This window comes from Procambarus clarkii, chromosome 21 (genome assembly GCF_040958095.1).
Source record: "Procambarus clarkii isolate CNS0578487 chromosome 21, FALCON_Pclarkii_2.0, whole genome shotgun sequence".
NCBI classification, from domain to species: Eukaryota; Metazoa; Arthropoda; class Malacostraca; order Decapoda; family Cambaridae; genus Procambarus; species Procambarus clarkii.
In genome coordinates, this window is record NC_091170.1 from 35,441,663 (window position 1) to 35,460,876 (window position 19,214).

The window sequence follows — 19,214 nt, forward strand, 5'->3', positions numbered from 1 at the left end:
AAGCACTATACAATGAGGCGAAGGGCTCTTAATAAGTCATAGGAGAATGATTTGGGAGGCGATATAATCCTGGAAAAACACTCGTGGCGTTCGCCAAACAAAATCCGGTTAGTTTTTAGGATCCTACATGAGGAATACTATGAACTTGTTCAGAACCTATGGGAGACCTATTCTAGAGTGTTCGTTCCCGGAGTGGAACCTCCATCTGAAGAAACAAAGCAAAGTTAATGAAGGTAAAATAATTAAGTTGCACAAGACTTAATTATAGCTGCAGGAGGTGGACCGCCCCAGCACCCCCCAGACGCGCCCCTTAACCCATGGACCAGGATATGCTGAAGCCTGAAGATTATATTACCTGTTAATTAAGGCAATCCTGTGAGAGGGAGGGTCACCAGGTGCCCTGAGGGAGGGTCACCAGGTGCCCTGAGGGAGGGTCACCAGGTGCCCTAAGGGAGGGGTCACCAGGTGCCCTGAGGGAGAGTCACCAGGTGCCCTGAGGGAGAGTCACCAGGTGCCCTGAGGGAGGGTCACCAAGTGCCCTGAGGGAGAGTCACCAGGTGCCCTGAGGGAGGGTCACCAGGTGCCCTGAGGGAGAGTCCCCAGGTGCCCTGAGGGAGGGTCACCAGGTGCCCTGAGGGAGGGTCACCAGGTGCCCTGAGGGAGGGTCACCAGGTGCCCTGAGGGAGAGTCACCAGGTGCCCTGAGGGAGGGTCACCAGGTGCCCTGAGGGAGGGTCACCAAGTGCCCTGAGAGAGAGTCACCAGGTGCCCTGAGGGAGTCACCAAGTGCCCTGAGGGAGAGTCACCAGGTGCCCTGAGGGAGGGTCACCAGGTGCCCTGAGGGAGGGTCACCAGGTGTCCTGAGGGAGGGTCACCAGGTGCCCTGAGGGAGGGTCACCAGGTGCCCTGAGGGAGAGTCACCAGGTGCCCTGAGGGAGAGTCACCAGGTGCCCTGAGGGAGGGTCACCAGGTGCCCTGAGGGAGGGTCACCAGGTGCCCTGAGGGAGGGTCACCAGGTGCCCTGAGGGAGGGTCACCAAGTGCCCTGAGGGAGAGTCACCAGGTGCCCTGAGGGAGGGTCACCAGGTGCCCTGAGGGAGGGTCACCAGGTGCCCTGAGGGAGGGTCCCCAAGTGCCCTGAGGGAGAGTCACCAGGTGCCCTGAGGGAGGGTCACCAGGTGCCCTGAGGGAGGGTCACCAGGTGTCCTCAAACAAAGTGAAATTCTCTCTAGTTATTTCACTTATCATTCCGCTATGCAGTACGAGCCACACACATGTACGAATCAGTCAATAATAAGGTCAGTAGTCTTCTGAACATTACTGCTGCTAGGTGTAGACTGGCTACAGGCACTTCTCGGAGTTTACACCACCGGCTGAGATAGATTTCACCAATTTTAAACTGTCAGACGCGAAGACCTATGACGCTGGTATGATGACCTCGAGTATTATCAAGGCTGTAACTTACTCAGATAAACCAACTCTGTGGGTTCCGTTCCTGAGGCCTTTGTGTGTAATCCAACTGCTGTTTTGTATGTTAAACTATGCAACAAGCTTATCAACGCTGGGATTTTATTAGCTGAATTAATTTTGGGTTCAAATTCTGAGCCCATTGTGTGCTTCTGTAACCCTTTCCACCACTGCTCAAAGGATGGGTATTTGGGGTGCAGAATAATGAACAAAAAAACAAGGGATTAAAAAAGCTTCACTGGCGCATTGAAACACTAGAGTTGACCTGCCATTGTTTACTGCAGTTGTCGGAGCTCAGTGCATGACCAGGGACAAAATTATATCACCTGTAAGAAAACTATTACTTGAAGAGTCACCGCCCCGGCGCCTCGCATCGCATCTCACCCGTTTCTCTTACTCACGGCGGCTTATTAATACCGCTCCTCCCCTTTTGCTCACTACTTTTTGTTTAACTTTCTTGACGCTCGTTTTATAATAATAATAATAATAATTTTTATTTAGGTAAGGTACATACATAAAGAGATTTTACAAAGTTTGTTGGCTTTATAGATAGAGCTAGTACATACAATGCCTAAAGCCACTATTACGCAAAGCGTTTCGGGCAGGAACAGTTTTCTTTGTCGTATCTGCTCTTAAAATAGTCGAGAGGTGTATTCTACTTCTTTCCCAGTCTATTACATTTGTTGACCTCCCTTACATGGTTCAAATATTGCCTAACTTGAAACTGACGATGGTTGGGGGGGGGGGGGGGGGGGGGGGAAGGCGGCATTATGCACTCATCACATCAGGTCTCCTCTGAGGCCGAGACGAGTACAGTGTGTTGCTGGGTGTTCAGCAGGCGGTGAGCGGATAGGTGTAGCTGTTGTCTGGGAATAGCTACACTTTAGTCTTCGAGGCAGCGAAAGAGAGAGAGAGAGATAAAGGGAGAGGATGGGGGATAGGAGAGACGTATATTGAAAAGAAGAGCGAGTGAATAACCTGCGTATCATTAAGGCTACAGAGGTCATTGAACAATACAAAAAACCTGAAGCTCCGGAAAGTCAGATTGGATATAGCAATCACGCAGCTGTATTAATAACATTCCCACCGCAGCCGTTTGTATACACACTGAACTTTTCATGCACAGAATATCAAATGCGAGTTATTTAACTTTAACGAATATTGTAACCCAGGTGTAGGCGTAGATTGCTATCACCATGCAATTATTATTTTAAGATGGAACATAGCAAACCTTTTTTAATTAACATTTTGCATTTTAAAACCTTTATTTGTATGAAGATTTTACTTAAATTTGTTTTGTTTCATATGCCATACATCAATATGATTTTAAAAACGCATTTATATTTTAGTATATGTTATGTATAGTAACCATTGTTTTACGTAATGTTCTCCACTAATCTAGTCAGTTGTATTCCTGCTATACATGTTAGTGGCTTTGCAAGAACCTGTGCTCTACAAAAATACATCATATTTTGACGTAAAAAAATCCCCAGCGTCAAAATATGATGTACTATAAATCATATCGGCTCGTTAAATTGAAGAACTGTTACGTTTTCCATTCCTGGGTCAATAGGCTAGGTTAGGTTCGAGTAATTTAGTAAATAATTTTTGTGACGCTGTAAAAACTGCAGAGGACGGGTTGAGTCACAACGAATGCTCCGTCGCATCCCATTGTACCTTCATGTATATAAATAAACAAATAATAAGATGATGTAACTATAACCTGAGCTTTAAAAGTATCTTATTCACCTTTAGTGGTTAAGTGCTTAATAACACACTAGATTATATAGCATTATCTTTCACTGTCAAGTAGGAGAGACATAAATGAATATATATATATATATATATATATATATATATATATATATATATATATATATATATATATATATATATATATATATATATATATATATATATATATATATATATATATATGTATGGGGGGGGGTACCACCTCTGGGTGCAATTTCAGGGACCCACAGCCTCAAAGAAGGGAACACAGAGCATTCAGAGAAAAACTTGCCATTTAACTCTGAATACGTATGAGTGTTCACTTCTCCTACCACCCCCTTTTTTACACTTTATTATACAAGGTTATACAGTTACATATATGATTGTTTACAAAAAATGAACATTAAGGGTGGTGGAATACCACACTATTGTACAAATGTACAATAGCACTCTCTCACTTTTTCTTACATTTACTCTAACTCTCTCATGCGTACTTGCTTTTATTCTAACTCTCTCATCCTTACTCTTATGCTTATTTTATCTCACTAACTCTTTCAGGCCTTCTCTGTTTTTCACTGTTTAACTCTGTCTCGGTGCGTCTATCTGTGCGTATGATGTATATATGTATACATCATATACTCTCTCCTCCTTTTCACGGAGCCTCATTTGCTTGCTTTTTCATGAAATTATAGTTTTTCAACGCGTCTCAAATCATAAGCCTCCTCTCAAGCGTAAATTGGATAAACATTGAGTGACAGGTGACAACTGACGAGCCGTATTTAAAGTTCGTCAGTGCTAATGCTGGCAGTGTGAAGTTCTGAGTCTGCTTTTATATCTTGCCGCTTTCGAAGTGTTTATATATATATATATATATATATATATATATATATATATATATATATATATTTTTTTTTTTTTACGTACTGGAGGGTACGCAGGGTACAGCTGCGTACCCTCCAGCAGGTACCGTAGTCAGGGAGCACAGGTCGTACCGCCAGGTACCGCAGGACTTTAGTGATATAATAATTAATTATTAATTTAATTAATTTCTCGGGGGGGGGGGTATATGTTGTTTAAGATCGCTACTTGGAACAAAACGTTCCAAGTAGCACGGGCTATGGTGAGCCCCTCGGGGAGTATAGGTAGCCAGTGTATATATACATGTTGCGCTTATATCAGAACCCCACAAGGTGGAACAACTTACCCCGCCCAGGATGCAACCCCACAACAATTTGACTAGCTCCCGGATACCTACTTACTGCTAGGTGAACAGGTACATTAGGCGATAGGAAATGTGCCCAACCATTTTTGTCCTGCCCGGGATTCGAAGCAGAAATGCTGGATTGGGCGTCGAGAACGAAACCGACAGTACTACGGGACCCTATATTTACCTACCTACCTTCACCTATATTTACTGCTAGATAAACAGGGACAGTAGGAGTAGTAGTAGGCATCCATCAGTCTCAGGAGACTATGGAGTTGCGCTCTGGTTGTCGGTGTGGAGTGGCCTCACCAGGGCGCAAAGCCAGGGTAGGTTGATTCGGGGGAGAAGCTGTTACCCAGGCAGCAGGTCTCCCTCTCCACGGCGCTGGACAGTAGATAATGAGAAACGCGCCCAACCATTTCTGTCTCGGGCGGAATTCGAACTCGAAATCCCCGATTGTGAGTAAAGAACGAACCCATCTGGGAACCTACTGGGACCCTATGCAGTAACTATCGCCATCTTTACTCTTTTAAAACTTGGATTTCACCCACAAACGTCTTGAACAGGGATAGGAAAAAATATTGCACTTCATTAACATACTTCTCCATTACTTATGATTTGCTTTCAGTCATGTTGTTATAATATTTACTCCACTTCGGTTTTTAGTATTATTTCATTTTGTTCTTGTCCCGCATAAGCCTAGTTCTAGAGCATCAAATCTTTTTTTTTAAAGACTTGGCCACTTACAACTAGCTCTTTGTATCTGTTATATTCACCTGGCGTTCCGCGAGCGCCTTGTCATGGGTTCGTATCCTGGCCGGGGAGGATTTACTGGGCGCAATTCCTTAACTGTAGCCTCTGTTTAACGCAACAGTAAAATGTGTACTTGGTTGTAAAAACGATTCTTCGCGGCGGGGATCGTATTCCAGGGACCTGCCCGAAACGCTACGCGTACTAGTGGCTGCACAAGAATGTAACAACTCTTGTATATATCTCAAAAAAAAAAAAAATATTAAATGAACCGTTGTAGGTAAAACTTTACCTACACCTAATATCCACTTTGATTTCTTTATTACTGCACATAAAACTGCGTTTAATAAAAGAAAAAAATGAGAGGCGATAATTCTCAAAATATTTAACGTTACATATATAGCTGCCGTACCATAACGCCAGAGTCGGGTCAGTACATAAATTATTTGATATTGCTTTCACTGTCACAGCTAGCGGCGGTTTGTTTCGTATTAAAACTCGTTAAAAAATTAATGGGTTTTGAAGCTTGATGGTCATTTATGGCAATTACCTGTTGCAAAGTGAAGTATTCATTTTGGGAATATATTCAGAGAACACCTATGAATATTTGGGAGAGCTGTTGGTAATTTTTTATTTTGTTAAGTTCTATGAGTTTTGTAGATTGTAGAAGCCTAGTCGACTTTTCCCACGAACAGGCAGTACGTCGCCACAGGCAGGAGTTTGGCGCCCACGGAGACAGATGGCGACACTGGTTTCCCCGAAAATAAGGGAGTAAAATGATTGGGTACTTGCAAGCAGGATTAGCCAATGAAAGGGTGACCCAAGATCACATAAGACGCGGGAGGCACCTGAATGGTGCAGGCCATCCGAGACATCACTCCACCTTGGACGTTCGTACAGAGAGGGCGTGACGAGTTTCGCTCCTAGAAATAAGAATGTTTTGCGGGTACGAAGTGTCTAAGCGTGAGAAGACGATGACATACAGGAGTGACTTACTCTAACTTCCTAGCGAAGTTTTGGTAACGAATTCTGCAGGTTGCAGGCAGTTGCAACTTAGAAACCGTTGGTGGTGGTTGTGGACCTCTTGTGTCAACCTCCAGCTCCTCAGCCCAGCCTAACAACCTATTCTCCCGAATGGGTTGTTAGGTTAAGCTTCACTCCTCGGAGCCTCATCCTCTACGAAGCCATATGGAATAAGAGCGTAGTCGTGGTCTGTACAAGTCATCAGCGAGGAGTGAAGGTGAGAAGTAGAATTATACGTTGTAGTCCTGCCATCGTGGAGACTGTTGTAGTGTGTCTGCTACTCCACCTGCTACTCCATGGCCTATGTCAGTCTGAAGAGCCGAGACACAATATGCGGTTGCCAAGTGCAGTGCAGTTTAGTGCTGCATGGTTGCAGCCTAGTTATCAGTGTGCAAGTTCTGCATTCGGTGGGTTACCAATGACTGAGGCAAGGTTGTTAGAATTGAAAACAGCAGTGTTTACTTCTAGTTTTAGGAATAAAGTGACGCCCTAGTGTAAGTCAAGGGGGTTACACCTGACCACAGTTGTCAGTGGACATAAGAGGATTTGTTTTAGTACGTCGGAAGAACGGCTTTGGTTGTATTCTCATCTCAAAGAGAACCACGAACCGGACGTTGGTAGTCCCCCTCACTTACCTGGTCGGCTGGGAGGAGCGACCTACTTATGCATTGATGACGCCTTTTTTTATACTAGTCAGTGCATTCACTTTTACCATTCATATATTTACTTGCATCAGTTGAATTGCAGTACACGTCTGTGATGAATCTACCAGAATTACCATCCACGAGAACATCGAGGAATGGTATTCTGCCTCGCGCACTTTTCTCGACAGTGAACCTCAAGCCTGAGACCTCTTCAAGCTTGCCTCGAAGCCTCTCCAATGTATTTTCAACACACACACACACACACACACACACACCTCATTTGCTGCGGGAAATGCACCTCACGACACTGGAAGACAGAAGAGTAAGGGAAGACATGATCACTACCTATAAAATTCTCAGGGGAATTGATAGGGTAGATAAGGATAAACTGTTTAACAAGGGTGGTACGCGAACAGTTTCACAGGTGCAAACTGAGTACCCAAATGAGCCACAGGGACGTTAGAAATAACGTTTTCAGTGTCAGAGTAGTTAACAGATGGAATGCATTAGAAAGTGATGTGGTGGAGGCTGACTCCATACACGGTTTCAAATGTAGATATGATAGAGCCCAGTAGGCTCAGGAATCTGTACACCAGTTGATTGACGGTTGAGAGGCGTGACCAAAGAGCCAGAGCTCAACCCCCGCAAACAAATAGGTGAAATTGCTGAGTATACACACACACACCCACACACACACACACACATATTCTGGGGTCTCGTGGCTGCATAGATAGCGCTTTGGGGTCGTAGTCCTAAGGGCCATGATTCGATCCCCGGCAGAAGCAGAAACAAATGGGCAGAGTTTCTTTCATCCTGGTGCTCTGTTTACCTAACAGTAAATAGATACCTGGGGCCAGATTCACGAAGCAGTTACGCATGTACTTAGGAACGTTTATCTTCTTAGCATCTTCGTATTCAGGTGGGTATTTAAGTATGGAAATCTTCGTAAGTACACCGCCTCGCGCTAAGAGTACTTTCGATGACTTGCTTTACATAAGCTGGATATAAGTCAAATTTTCTCTACTACACAAATCGGAGGATCGATTTTATTATAAACAATTTAGCTGGCGAGTCTCGTCAAGGAGTCCCTCGTGTTAACTATATATGCATTCTCTGCTTGAAACTTGTAGTAAATATGTCTTTTATGATATTAGAATTAGTTTTATAATAGCAAGATATTATACCAGTAGTTATTAAGTAAAGAAACACTGGTGAACATGAAATATGAGAGTAGGTGATGATCCCGGGCTGGTGGGAGCATTTACTATCACCACGTGCCCCTGTTCACCTAGCAATAAGTATAGCTAGGGGTGTACCTTGTCTATACATACCCATTTTTAATTTATTTTGTTTGGTTTTATTTTGAAATTAAATCTGGGCGAGACACAAAAGAAAAATATGCTGCACAAATGTGTGCAGCATATTTGTGTGTGTATATATATATTATTAAATATGACCGAAAAAGTAAGATTAATAATTCTAACACGAATTTTCTCAATCTTTCGTACATTTCGCTTCACTGTTGGAGGTAAATCAAAAATCAATTCTCCAAAATTCATTTTTATTTCTAGTCTGACGCGACACGAGCGCGTTTCGTAAAACTTATTACATTTTCAAAGACTTTAGTTCACAAATACACAACTGAATAGAACTTACGCATCTCCGATTTTATATCTACATTTGAGTGAGGTGGAAGGGGTGATGTGGCATTAACACAAGACAGAACAAGATGTGGTATTAATAGGGTATTAATCTACGAATTAATAGGGTATTAATATATACGAAGAACTCTGTAGGGTAAGGCAGGTCCTAGTCAATAACGGCTTCTCCAATGGTTTCGTCGAAGACATCATAAGAAGGAAAGTGAAAAGCCATGCAACCTCTGAAGAGACAACTAACACAACACCTATACCCCCTATTAGACTATTTTACAGGAACTTCTTTTCCACAGCTCATAAAACGGAGGAAAGGGTCCTGAAAGATATTGTTAATAGAAACGTTATCCCTACAGACAAAAATCAGAGGATACAACTGACGATTTACTATAAAACCAGAAAAACGGCCAGCCTACTCATGAGAAACTCTCCAGACACAAAACAGAACGCTTTAAAAGAGACTAACGTCGTCTATGCCTTCAAATGCCCTCTTGGGGACTGTAAGCTCCAAAAAAACCAGTATATAGGCAAGACAACAACATCTCTTTCTAGGCGTTTAACGATGCATAAGCAACAGGGCTCCATTAAGGAACATATAATCTCTTCCCACAACCAAACCATCGCCAGAGAAATCCTAGTAAACAACACAGAAATCATCGATAGATACAGCGATAGCAGGCGGCTTGACGTTTGCGAGGCACTACACATCAAGAAGTCAACACCAGCAATCAACAGCCAATTATTGCACAACTATATTCTACCCACCTCAAGACTCCGCTCCAATATAGAAGCATCAAGAAATATGGACCAATAGGCTTTCTACAAACACTTCTATTCAATATCCATTGTTTCGTGTTCTGTCTTGTGTTGATGAAATAAATACCCCATTAATACTCTTGTTCTGTCTTGTGTTGATGAAATTAATACCCTATTAATACCACATCTTGTTCTGTCTTGTGTTAATGCCACATCACCCCTTCCACCTCACTCAAATGTAGATATAAAATCGGAGATGCGTAAGTTCTATTCAGTTGTGTATTTGTGAACTAAAGTCTTTGAAAATGTAATAAGTTTTACGAAACGCGCTCGTGTCGCGTCAGACTAGAAATAAAAATGAATTTTGGAGAATTGATTTTTGATTTACCTCCAACAGTGAAGCGAAATGTACGAAAGATTGAGAAAATTCGTGTTAGAATTATTAATCTTACTTTTTCGGTCATATTTAATAATATATGTCTACAGGAAAGACTGCTACCAAAATATACTAATATATATATATATATATATATATATATATATATATATATATATATATATATATATATATATATATATATATATATATATATATATATATATATGTAGTGTGTGTGTCTCTTCTCCTAGTTGAAGGAGAAAATGTATAATGGAAGATACAATCATGGATCTAAAATTATTTAAAGAATTACATTTTTTCCTCTTCGATAGTTCCATAAGGTTCAAAATATCACACACAAAACATGGACTTTCTAACCTGACATTTCTGACCAATCTATATGATAATTCTTATCATATTGCGTTACTCCGGTACTGACATTCTCTTGTACAGATTTTTGTTTTTTAAATTTTAGTTGTTAAAATTAATAACAAAACGAAATGAGTGGTTTTGAACAAATCATTTCGTACATAATTTATGAGACATCCAAATATTCGTTTGCAAATGTTGCCATTTCAACTTTCAGTCTGGCAAAGGGGTAGAGACAGCGTGCTTGTACTTATCTGTGTTTACCCGGGGGACGAACTCCAGCTCCTGCACCCCGCCTCTCTGATGATAGCAGTGTTACATCAAACTTACAAGACTCATGCGTAATTATGAAAAGGAAGTGAAAAGTCAGAATTGCTAAATAGCACTAATATAATAGATGCGTTGCCCAAACGATTTTCAATGTCACCAGTTGCAATATAACCAACAACTCTAAGAGGTTATTCATAAAGTGCTTAGCGTAACATGGCGCAGCTCAAGGGGGGTAAGGCACTACGGGCTCACCATAGCCCGTGCTACTTGGAACTTTTTTGTTCCAGGTAGCGAATCTTTAACAACAACAACATCAAAGGGGGTATCGCCTCTGTGTGAGATGTTTGTTCCCCCCCCCCCCCTCCTTGCTGGTGAACCACTCACCACACAGGCGCCCAAATGAACCGTGTCTGGTATTGGTCATGTCTGGTTCCATCGGGTTTCTCTGAATCAAGCGAAACTTCGCTGGTGTGTTTTAGAGGAAATGTAAATGTTAACAGGGAGCTAGATACTCGGTTCACGTCAAAATGTATGGATGTAGTTCTAGCGTGAATATGGCTAACGCTATTAATTGAATATTCCTAGATGGGTCTACCAGTTTAATATGAGGGATGAGAGGTCACGAATACAACCACGTGTATTGACGTAACTATTTATTACTTCGTAATTCTATAAAGATGGTTTGGGGGTTATTTACTTTAATAAGCATCTTATACAAAACTAGTGAGAGTGATCCTTAAGTGTACCTTCGACTGACACCTCTCTCAGTACCTTGTCCTAGCACTGGTTTATATGACTTTACTATTAAGTTTCCTATCATTCCGAGGGATTTAAGGAGTTCCAATGTGGATAATCGGGACATCAATTGAGGTGCACGAACCCTAAGTATCTCCTACACTTGGTATAGCTACGTTTGGTGTAATTATCACTCACACTCTGAGAGTCCAACCACTGGGGCCGGACGGTAGAGTGGCGGTCTCGCTTCATGCAGGTCGGCGTTCAATCCCCGACCGTCCAAGTGATTGGGCACGTTTCCTTTCCTCCCCCCGTCCCATCCCAAATCCTTGTCCTGATCCCTTCCCAGTGCTATATAGTCGTAATGGCTTGGCACTTCCCCCTGATAATTCTCTCTCTCACACACTCTGAGAGAGAACTCGATCATCATCAGAGCCCCGAGACTGTTCAACATGTTTTCACTACACATAACTGGCCGACCCGTCACAGTATTCAAGAGAGAACTCGATAAACACCTCTAAATGATACCTGATCAACCAAGCTGTGATTCATACGTCAGGCTGCGGGCAGCCGCCTCCAACAGCCTGGTTGACCAAACCAGCAACCATGAAAAATTAAACCTACATTTCAGACTTCACAGAACGCATTGGTTGTAATATAAACCAATCCTACTCGAAGAAGGGCGTCGGGGGTCGACCCCAACCACCCTGTGATATTGTATGACGACTCGTCATCCAAACACAAATCGCCTTGCAAAGTTTAGTGAGGCTAACCCAAAGCATCGAGCCCCAACCTCAAACAGACATTCTCTCTTATAGATACAGATGTTTGTCGGTGCGTGTCAAAATGTTATGTCTGCGGTGAAGACTGGACACCTGTAGGAGGCGGTGGGTGGTGAGAGGAGCGTTGTGTGTATCTCCGCCCTACTCCACTACCCGCACGGCTCCACCTGCAGTTGGGGCTACTATGTATGTCCTGGGATATCCCTACAAACCAGGGCTCACCATAGCCCGTGCTACTTGCCCCGCTCCTGTGCCAGGTAAGTTACGGGCTCGCCATAGCCCGTGCTGCTTGGAACTTGTTCCGAGTAACTGAATCTATAACAACAACAACCCTACAAACTATGGAGGGTAAGTGGACAACCAGCGCTCTGGCGCGGCCTGGGGGGGGGGGCAGCTGGTAATATATTTCAGGTCTGGTAATATGAGGAATAGCTCCTATGTGGGAATATTTTGTTCGTTGCTAAAATAGAATATTTGTTAGTGTTGGAGTTTAGAATGCGAGGAATATGAATTATTAAAAGCGGTAAATTTGTTTTGTGTGAGTATTTGTTTTTGTGGCCATTTTTGAGTCTGGACGTTATATACTTGCAATAAATTAGAGACGGGGGGGGGGGGGAGGGAGGTCCTGGCGTTGCTCGGGTGACGGACGCCACTATCTTCACCATACACTATTCACCACTAATCATCTGCGCTCAACACGACTATTATCACTATCCATTTTCATTACACACAGACCATCATCACTGTACCCATTTTTGTTATACACTATCTTTATCGATGTAATCGTCTGAAAATATACACAGCTATCATCACTGTAGTATCTTCACTAAACATAGTCGCCATCACTGTAATCATCTTCGCTACACATAACCTTCAACACTATCTACAAAGTATCCTCATTCACAACCATCATCTCTATCTGTCATCATCACCTTCTCTACCCTTCACCATCCTCCATACCCTTCACCACCATTCCTACTCATCACCAGTTTGCATGATTGTAACCATATGTATTACCCAGTAACATATCATGCTGGATGAATCTTTGTGGGGATGGAATCTGGTTCTCAGCGATTGGAAATTAGCATCGTTTGCCAGTTCAGGCAAATAGAGGATCACGGGGGTTCACCTTAACTCGCCTATTTCCAAACCCAACCACCACCGGTCATCCTGCAAAGTTTGGTGAGGCTAACTCCAAGCCCCTGACCTCTAGCCTCAGACAGACGGACATTTCTGCTATATATACAAATTAAGTTAATATACCATACAGTACCTGCATCAGGTGCCAGATACCATCTGGGTGTTTACCTGTTGTTTAAGATTCGCTACCTGGAACAAAAAGTTGCAAGTAGCACGGGATATGGTGAGCCCGTAGTGGACTTTGGGTGTTTACAGGACTCTGGGCCCGTCAAGGAAGATAATACGAGACACACTCAGCTGCACAGTTCACTGTGAGCAGTGCTCCCCGGAGAACTGCATTAATGCATATGATCAAACAGACAGAAATTCACCATGGTATTAGATAGTATATATCAAGGTATCGGAATGAGTAGTAATATATGTCCAGGATAAAGCACGAGTTGGGAAACATTGTGTGTAGGGAAAGATGTGGCGGGAACCTCTCTTACGGAGGGAACACCGCCAGAGGACTTCCACCGAATTGTAAATGAGTGAACTTCAAAAAGTGAGAGGCGATGTGCTGTCACACACCGATGATGCTCTAACCATAGCGAGCGGTGAGTCTAACACTGGCAAGTACTGTACTGAAATTCTGGATTTGTGAGAAAACTGGAAACAATGCCAGTGAAAGAGAGAGAGAGAGGCGGTGATCTGAGAGAGAACTGCAGCCACATTATAGGATGCCTCTAAATGAACGTAGTGTGAAAGGAGCGAGAATCTCAGATACATGTATTGGATTTTTTTCTTTTGACGATTTGAAGCCTCAGCCCTGATATCGATGACGGGAGTTGAATGGTAGAGAAGTGACGGATGTTTCCGGGAGAGTTACAGAAATTAACAAGTGTTTTGAGCGAGTATCTAAACATCTGCGCATCTAACGTGTCTAGTGTGAACTAGGGAAGTCCAACAACTGAGCTCCGAGCAGAGTAAAGGAAGCCGAAAACACTATTTGTTTATATTATATTTGTATTCAAAGAAAAGTGTTAGTGGGAAATAAGTGATTTTAATGTGTTATAAGGTATGTGGAGACCGAAGAGTTACTTGGGGATGTTAGATGATTATTTAAGGCGAAGGATTTAAAAGAAGATCGGAAAGTGTGCATAAAAGTATTCCAGTACTCTGGGTTTTGTAATGTGAACCTCGCCGAGAGGTCCCGCTCCTGTGTGAAGATGATCAATAGTCTTAAGTTCCCTATTTAAATTGCTATATAGCCTAATGGCTTGGAGATTTCTCCTTATAGTTACATTCCATTCCCTGTTTAAATAAACATACTTCACAACACATCTAGTTTACATGCGTCCATCTCTTCTTTCCTCTCTCTACATCAATAAGGAAGAATGTTGGTTTACCTGTCTGTGTGTCCAAGGTTGGAAGCCAGAAGCTTGGGGATAGCTTCACTTAACTTTGAACCGGGAATGGCCTGGGGTATGGGACGGCCATAGGCAAGTCGGTGTCACCAGAATTAAAGAGGGAACAGCGTGCCAGTGCACTACATCACAACAATTGTTGGCACTGCCTGACGGTTACAGCTTGCTAAATATTTTGAAACATATTTCAAAACATATTTTTCCTTATACAAATATACACTGCCCATTTGTTTCCGCCTCCGCCGGGGATCTAACCAGGACCCTTAGGACTACGAACCCCGAGCGCTGTCCACTCAGCCGTCAGGCCCCATGATAACGTCACTCACTTTCACAGTCGTGCTGGTCCGCGTGTACGTCATCCCGCCCTCCGTACACACCTCCGCCCAATAAGTCCCAAACGTTTCCAGAGATAGAGAGACTGGGTCAACCCAGGCACCTCTGAGTATCCCATCCAGTACACCTATATATAAAGTGTATTGGTTTCAACTCTACTCACAAACATGTCATCTGAACAAATACAAACAATGAATTAGAGAAAAGTTTCCAGACAGAATAAACACTAAAGAAAAGTATAAATACAGTCACAATGATCCAGATTTATTTTTTTAATCCAATTTTTTTGGTGTTCGAAATGAGATCAGAATACATACAAGGGGCCCACAGGCAAACTGGTGTAACTTGCTTAGGAGGCAAGGAAACCCTGTTAGCCTCCAGGATAGGAAAAGTTAAAGTGACAGATCTAGTTATCGAATTTGGGCATCTTTACAACTACACGAGAGCGGTGTTTATCACTGGATATGGCCTTACCTGGAAGTCCATAGGTCATTGGTGCATCAGAGGAACGTCACTGTTGACCTCTAGGTCAAGGGATTCATGCATCACTGAGGTGATATATCCCGTGACCCCTTGATATAACATACCCCTGAAGATATGTTAGAGGCTATTAAAACTCCCCAGGTCAAAATATACAGAGCAAGAAGTGGGAGAGGAAAATATCTGTGGTAGTCTACCATCTACCAGAGCCAGAAGAAAACACATGGCACATGAGAATACAAAAATTAAATAATATAAATTCTACAAAAATTATCAGGCCAGAGATGCAACAGTGGAAATGGAACATTTCTGCAGGCTAGGTAGATTTTAAAATGAAGAAACCGACGAGTGAAATATTTTTATGAACATTAAGCCAGGTAAATATATACTGGCAGAAAAGAAATATTTGAGGGATGAGGAAAAGTATCATGCAGCGTTTATGATATATGTTTACGACCATTTACAGAATGATGAGTGTTTTATATATGTTAATATCTCGTGAAAATGGCAAAAAATGAGGAAGTTTGTTTTGTTACTGTTCCAAAATAAACGTCAGGAGTTTTGTTCAGCCCGTCCTCCTAAGGTGGACGAAGCCGGACCGGGGGAGCCGGTCGGCCGAGCGGACAGCACACTGGACTTGTGATCCTTATGCAGGCCTTGTGATCCTTGTGGTCCCGGGTTCGATCCCGGGCGCCGGCGAGAAACAACGGGCAGAGTTTCTTTCACCCTATGCCCCTGTTACCTAGCAGTAAAATAGGTACCTGGGTGTTAGTCAGCTGTCACGGGCTGCTTCCTGGGGGTGGAGGCCTGGTCGAGGACCGGGCCGCGGGGACACTAAAAAGCCAAGAAATCATCTCAAGATAACCTCAAGAAGGTTCCCAACGTCAAGAAAACGGTCAATTTAAAGTGTCCTCTCCTAACCTACCAGAGGACCCTAAACAGAAAACGAGACAGTACGTCACTTTCGCGAGCCGTTTTCATTTTCTAGTACGACAATTGTTGGCCCTTATGTAACGCATACGAACGAAAAGCGACGTTCTTTGTAGGAGGACAGGTTGTTTTGTTAGTCTCTGATATATGGACGTCGGGTTTTCAGTAACTGGTCGACTGAACGGGACAAATGTTAACTTTCACTGCAGCTGTGTACCGGGACACGACCCCAGAACACGGACCAAGTTTGGATCACGGACAACAAAGGAGGTTTACCCGCGGGTTTGGAAAAGTTGGAATATTGCGGAGGACAAGAAACTAATAAAGACTTCCCTGTTGACTGACGCGAGCGAACTCAACCACAAGTAATGTAATGACCGGTGTTTGGAAACCCACGCGTAGCTGCCCGAGTCGTTGGCGACCATTACGTTACCAGTGGTACTTACCCAGTAGTTCTGTACCCTGGGTGACACTTACCCAGTAGTTCTGTACCCTGGGTGACACTTACCCAGTAGTTCTGTACCCTCGGTGACACTTACCCAGTAGTTCTGTACCCTCGGTGACACTTGCCCAGTAGTTCTGTACCCTGGGTGACACTTACCCAGTAGTTCTGTACCCTCGGTGACACTTGCCCAGTAGTTCTGTACCCTCGGTGACACTTGCCCAGTAGTTCTGTACCCTCGGTGACACTTGCCCAGTAGTTCTGTACCCTCGGTGACACTTGCCCAGTAGTTCTGTACCCTCAGTGACACCCAGTAGTTCTGTACCCTCAGTGACACCCAGTAGTTCTGTACCCTTGGTGACACTTACCCAGTAGTTCTGTACCCCGGTAACACTCACCCAGTAGTTCTGTACCCCAGTAACACTCACCCAGTAGTTCTGTACCCCAGTAACACTCACCCAGTAGTTCTGTGCCCCAGTAACACTCACCCAGTAGTTCTGTACCCCAGTAACACTCACCCAGTAGTTCTGTGCCCCAGTAACACTCACCCAGTAGTTCTGTACCCCGGTAACGTTGCACACCAGCCGCACCCTGGCACCTTCCTGCACTGTGACCTCCGTCTTGAGTAAAGTGACCTGACCTTCGTTGGCTGTCAGCGAGGGCAGCACGTCGCCTCCTGCACCACCTCTCGCGGGCGCCTGCGACACCATCACCTTCCCCTTAGTCTCCTTCATCGTCCTGTTGGCGTCAGTGCTTCCTGAAGCCATCGTCGTCCTGTTGGCGTCAGTGCTTCCTGAAGTCTCCGTCGTCCTGTTGGCGTCAGTGCTTCCTGAAGTCTCCTTCATCGTCCTGTTGGCGTCAGTGCTTCCTGAAGTCTCCTTCATCGTCCTGTTGGCGTCAGTGCTTCCTGAAGTCTCCTTCATCGTCCTGTTGGCGTCAGTGCTTCCTGAAGTCTCCTTCATCGCCCTGTTGGCGTCAGTGCTTCCTGAAGTCTCCTTCATCGTCCTGTTGGCGTCAGTGCTTCCTGAAGTCTCCTTCATCGCCCTGTTGGCGTCAGTGCTTCCTGAAGTCTCCGTCGTCCTGTTGGCGTCAGTGCTTCCTGAAGTCTCCATCGTCCTGTTGGCGTCAGTGCTTCCTGTAGCCTCCGATGAGAAGATCTTGACTGCTTCGTTGTATTTTCGTTCTGGCACCACTGGTCCAAGAGTCTCATTCGCTACTGGTCCAAGAGTCTCATTCGCTACTGGTCCAAGAGTCTCATTCGCTACTGGTCCAAGAGTCTCATTCGCTACTGGTCCAAGAGTCTCATTCGCTACTGGTCCAAGAGTCTCATTCGCCACTGGTCCAAGAGTCTCATTCGCCACTGGTGCAAGAGTCTCATTCACCACTGGTCCAAGAGTCTCATTCACCACTGGTCCAAGAGTCTCATTCACCACTGGTCCAAGAGTCTCATTCGCTACTGGTCCAAGAGTCTCATTCACCACTGGTCCAAGAGTCTCATTCACCACTGGACCAAGAGATTCATTCGCCACTGGTCCAAGAGTTTTATTCACCACTGGTCCAAGAGTCTCTCTCACTAGCTGGCCGTGCCTCGGAGCGTGCCTGTGGCCGCTCACAGCCACGGGTCTGAGCGCACTGTTCTTCACCGCATACACTCTCATGCGCAGGTCCTCGGGGTCAGACTCCCGGTGGTGCCCGACGCCGTGTTCCAGTATGCTGCCGTAGACCTCCGTCAGTTCGGCGGTGTCCTCGGCGGGGTTCGCGCCTTCAAGTGAGTGGCTCGTGGAACACTCTTCGTAGTTTAGCAGCCAATCATCGACGTCGTCCGTGAGGGTGGGCGAGTCGTTTGGCTTGGCATCAGCATCAACGACCAGTTGAGTGATTTCCGAGGCTTCGCTATCGCTACGTTGAGGCCTATGGCCTGTAACACCTGTACTGACGACGGGTTGAAGCACATTATCGAGGAAATCGTCAGTGTTGACCGATTTCGTTTCGTCAGTGTGTACTGACGAGGGGTTCTCATTCCACACATCCGCACTGGCCGTGTCATTGGTGGATTGTAATGGTTCGGGAGCCCTCACATCGGTAATAATGAGGTAATTTTGGGTGGAAGTGGGCATGAGGGCCCCCTGGAGCCCGCGGAGGTGCAGCAGGAGAGTGAGGGCCCAGTATTTGGTGAGACATGTAAAGCGAGCCATTGGTGTCTTCTCCTCTGAACATTAGCACGCCGACTAACCTACTGACGCCTCTACACCTCTGCTCAACACTTCTGAGGCTTGCTGTCACTTATCCTCGAGGGGGGGAAGAGGGGGTGCTGTTACTTATCCTGGTGGGAGGGAGAGGGGGGTGCTGTCACTTATCCTCGGGGGGGAGGATACTGTCACTTATTCTTGGGATGGGGGGGGGGGTAAGAACATAAGAATAAAGCTAACTGCAGAAGGCCTATTGGCCCATACCAGGCAGCTCCTATTTATAAACACCCAAAACCCATAGGAGGGGGTGGGTATTGTCACTTATCTTTGGGAGGGGGGCGGAGTACTGTCACTTATCCTTGGGAGGGGGGGATGGTGTTATAGGCGTGATAATCACGGGTCACGGAAAATACACTCCTGCCTTAATTAGGACTTAATGAAACAGCCCGAGAAACCAGAAACACTTGCCCGAAACGCTATGCGTACTAATGGCTTTAGGTATTGTATGTACTAGATCCATCTATAAAT

At 44.6% G+C, this 19,214-nt stretch overlaps 1 protein-coding gene across 1 annotated transcript in view; it reads right to left on the reverse strand.

Moving 5' to 3' along the window:
• Nucleotides 1–18,698, reverse strand: part of LOC123760594 (uncharacterized) — a 33,075-nt gene extending 14,377 nt beyond the window's left edge. Inside the window, exon 1 of the mRNA XM_045746293.2 lies at nucleotides 17,046–18,698. Coding sequence (XP_045602249.2) covers nucleotides 17,046–18,692 — 1,647 coding nt within the window. The 5' untranslated portion in view covers nucleotides 18,693–18,698. The remainder of the gene's footprint in view (nucleotides 1–17,045) is intronic.
• Nucleotides 18,699–19,214: the final 516 nt, after the last annotated feature.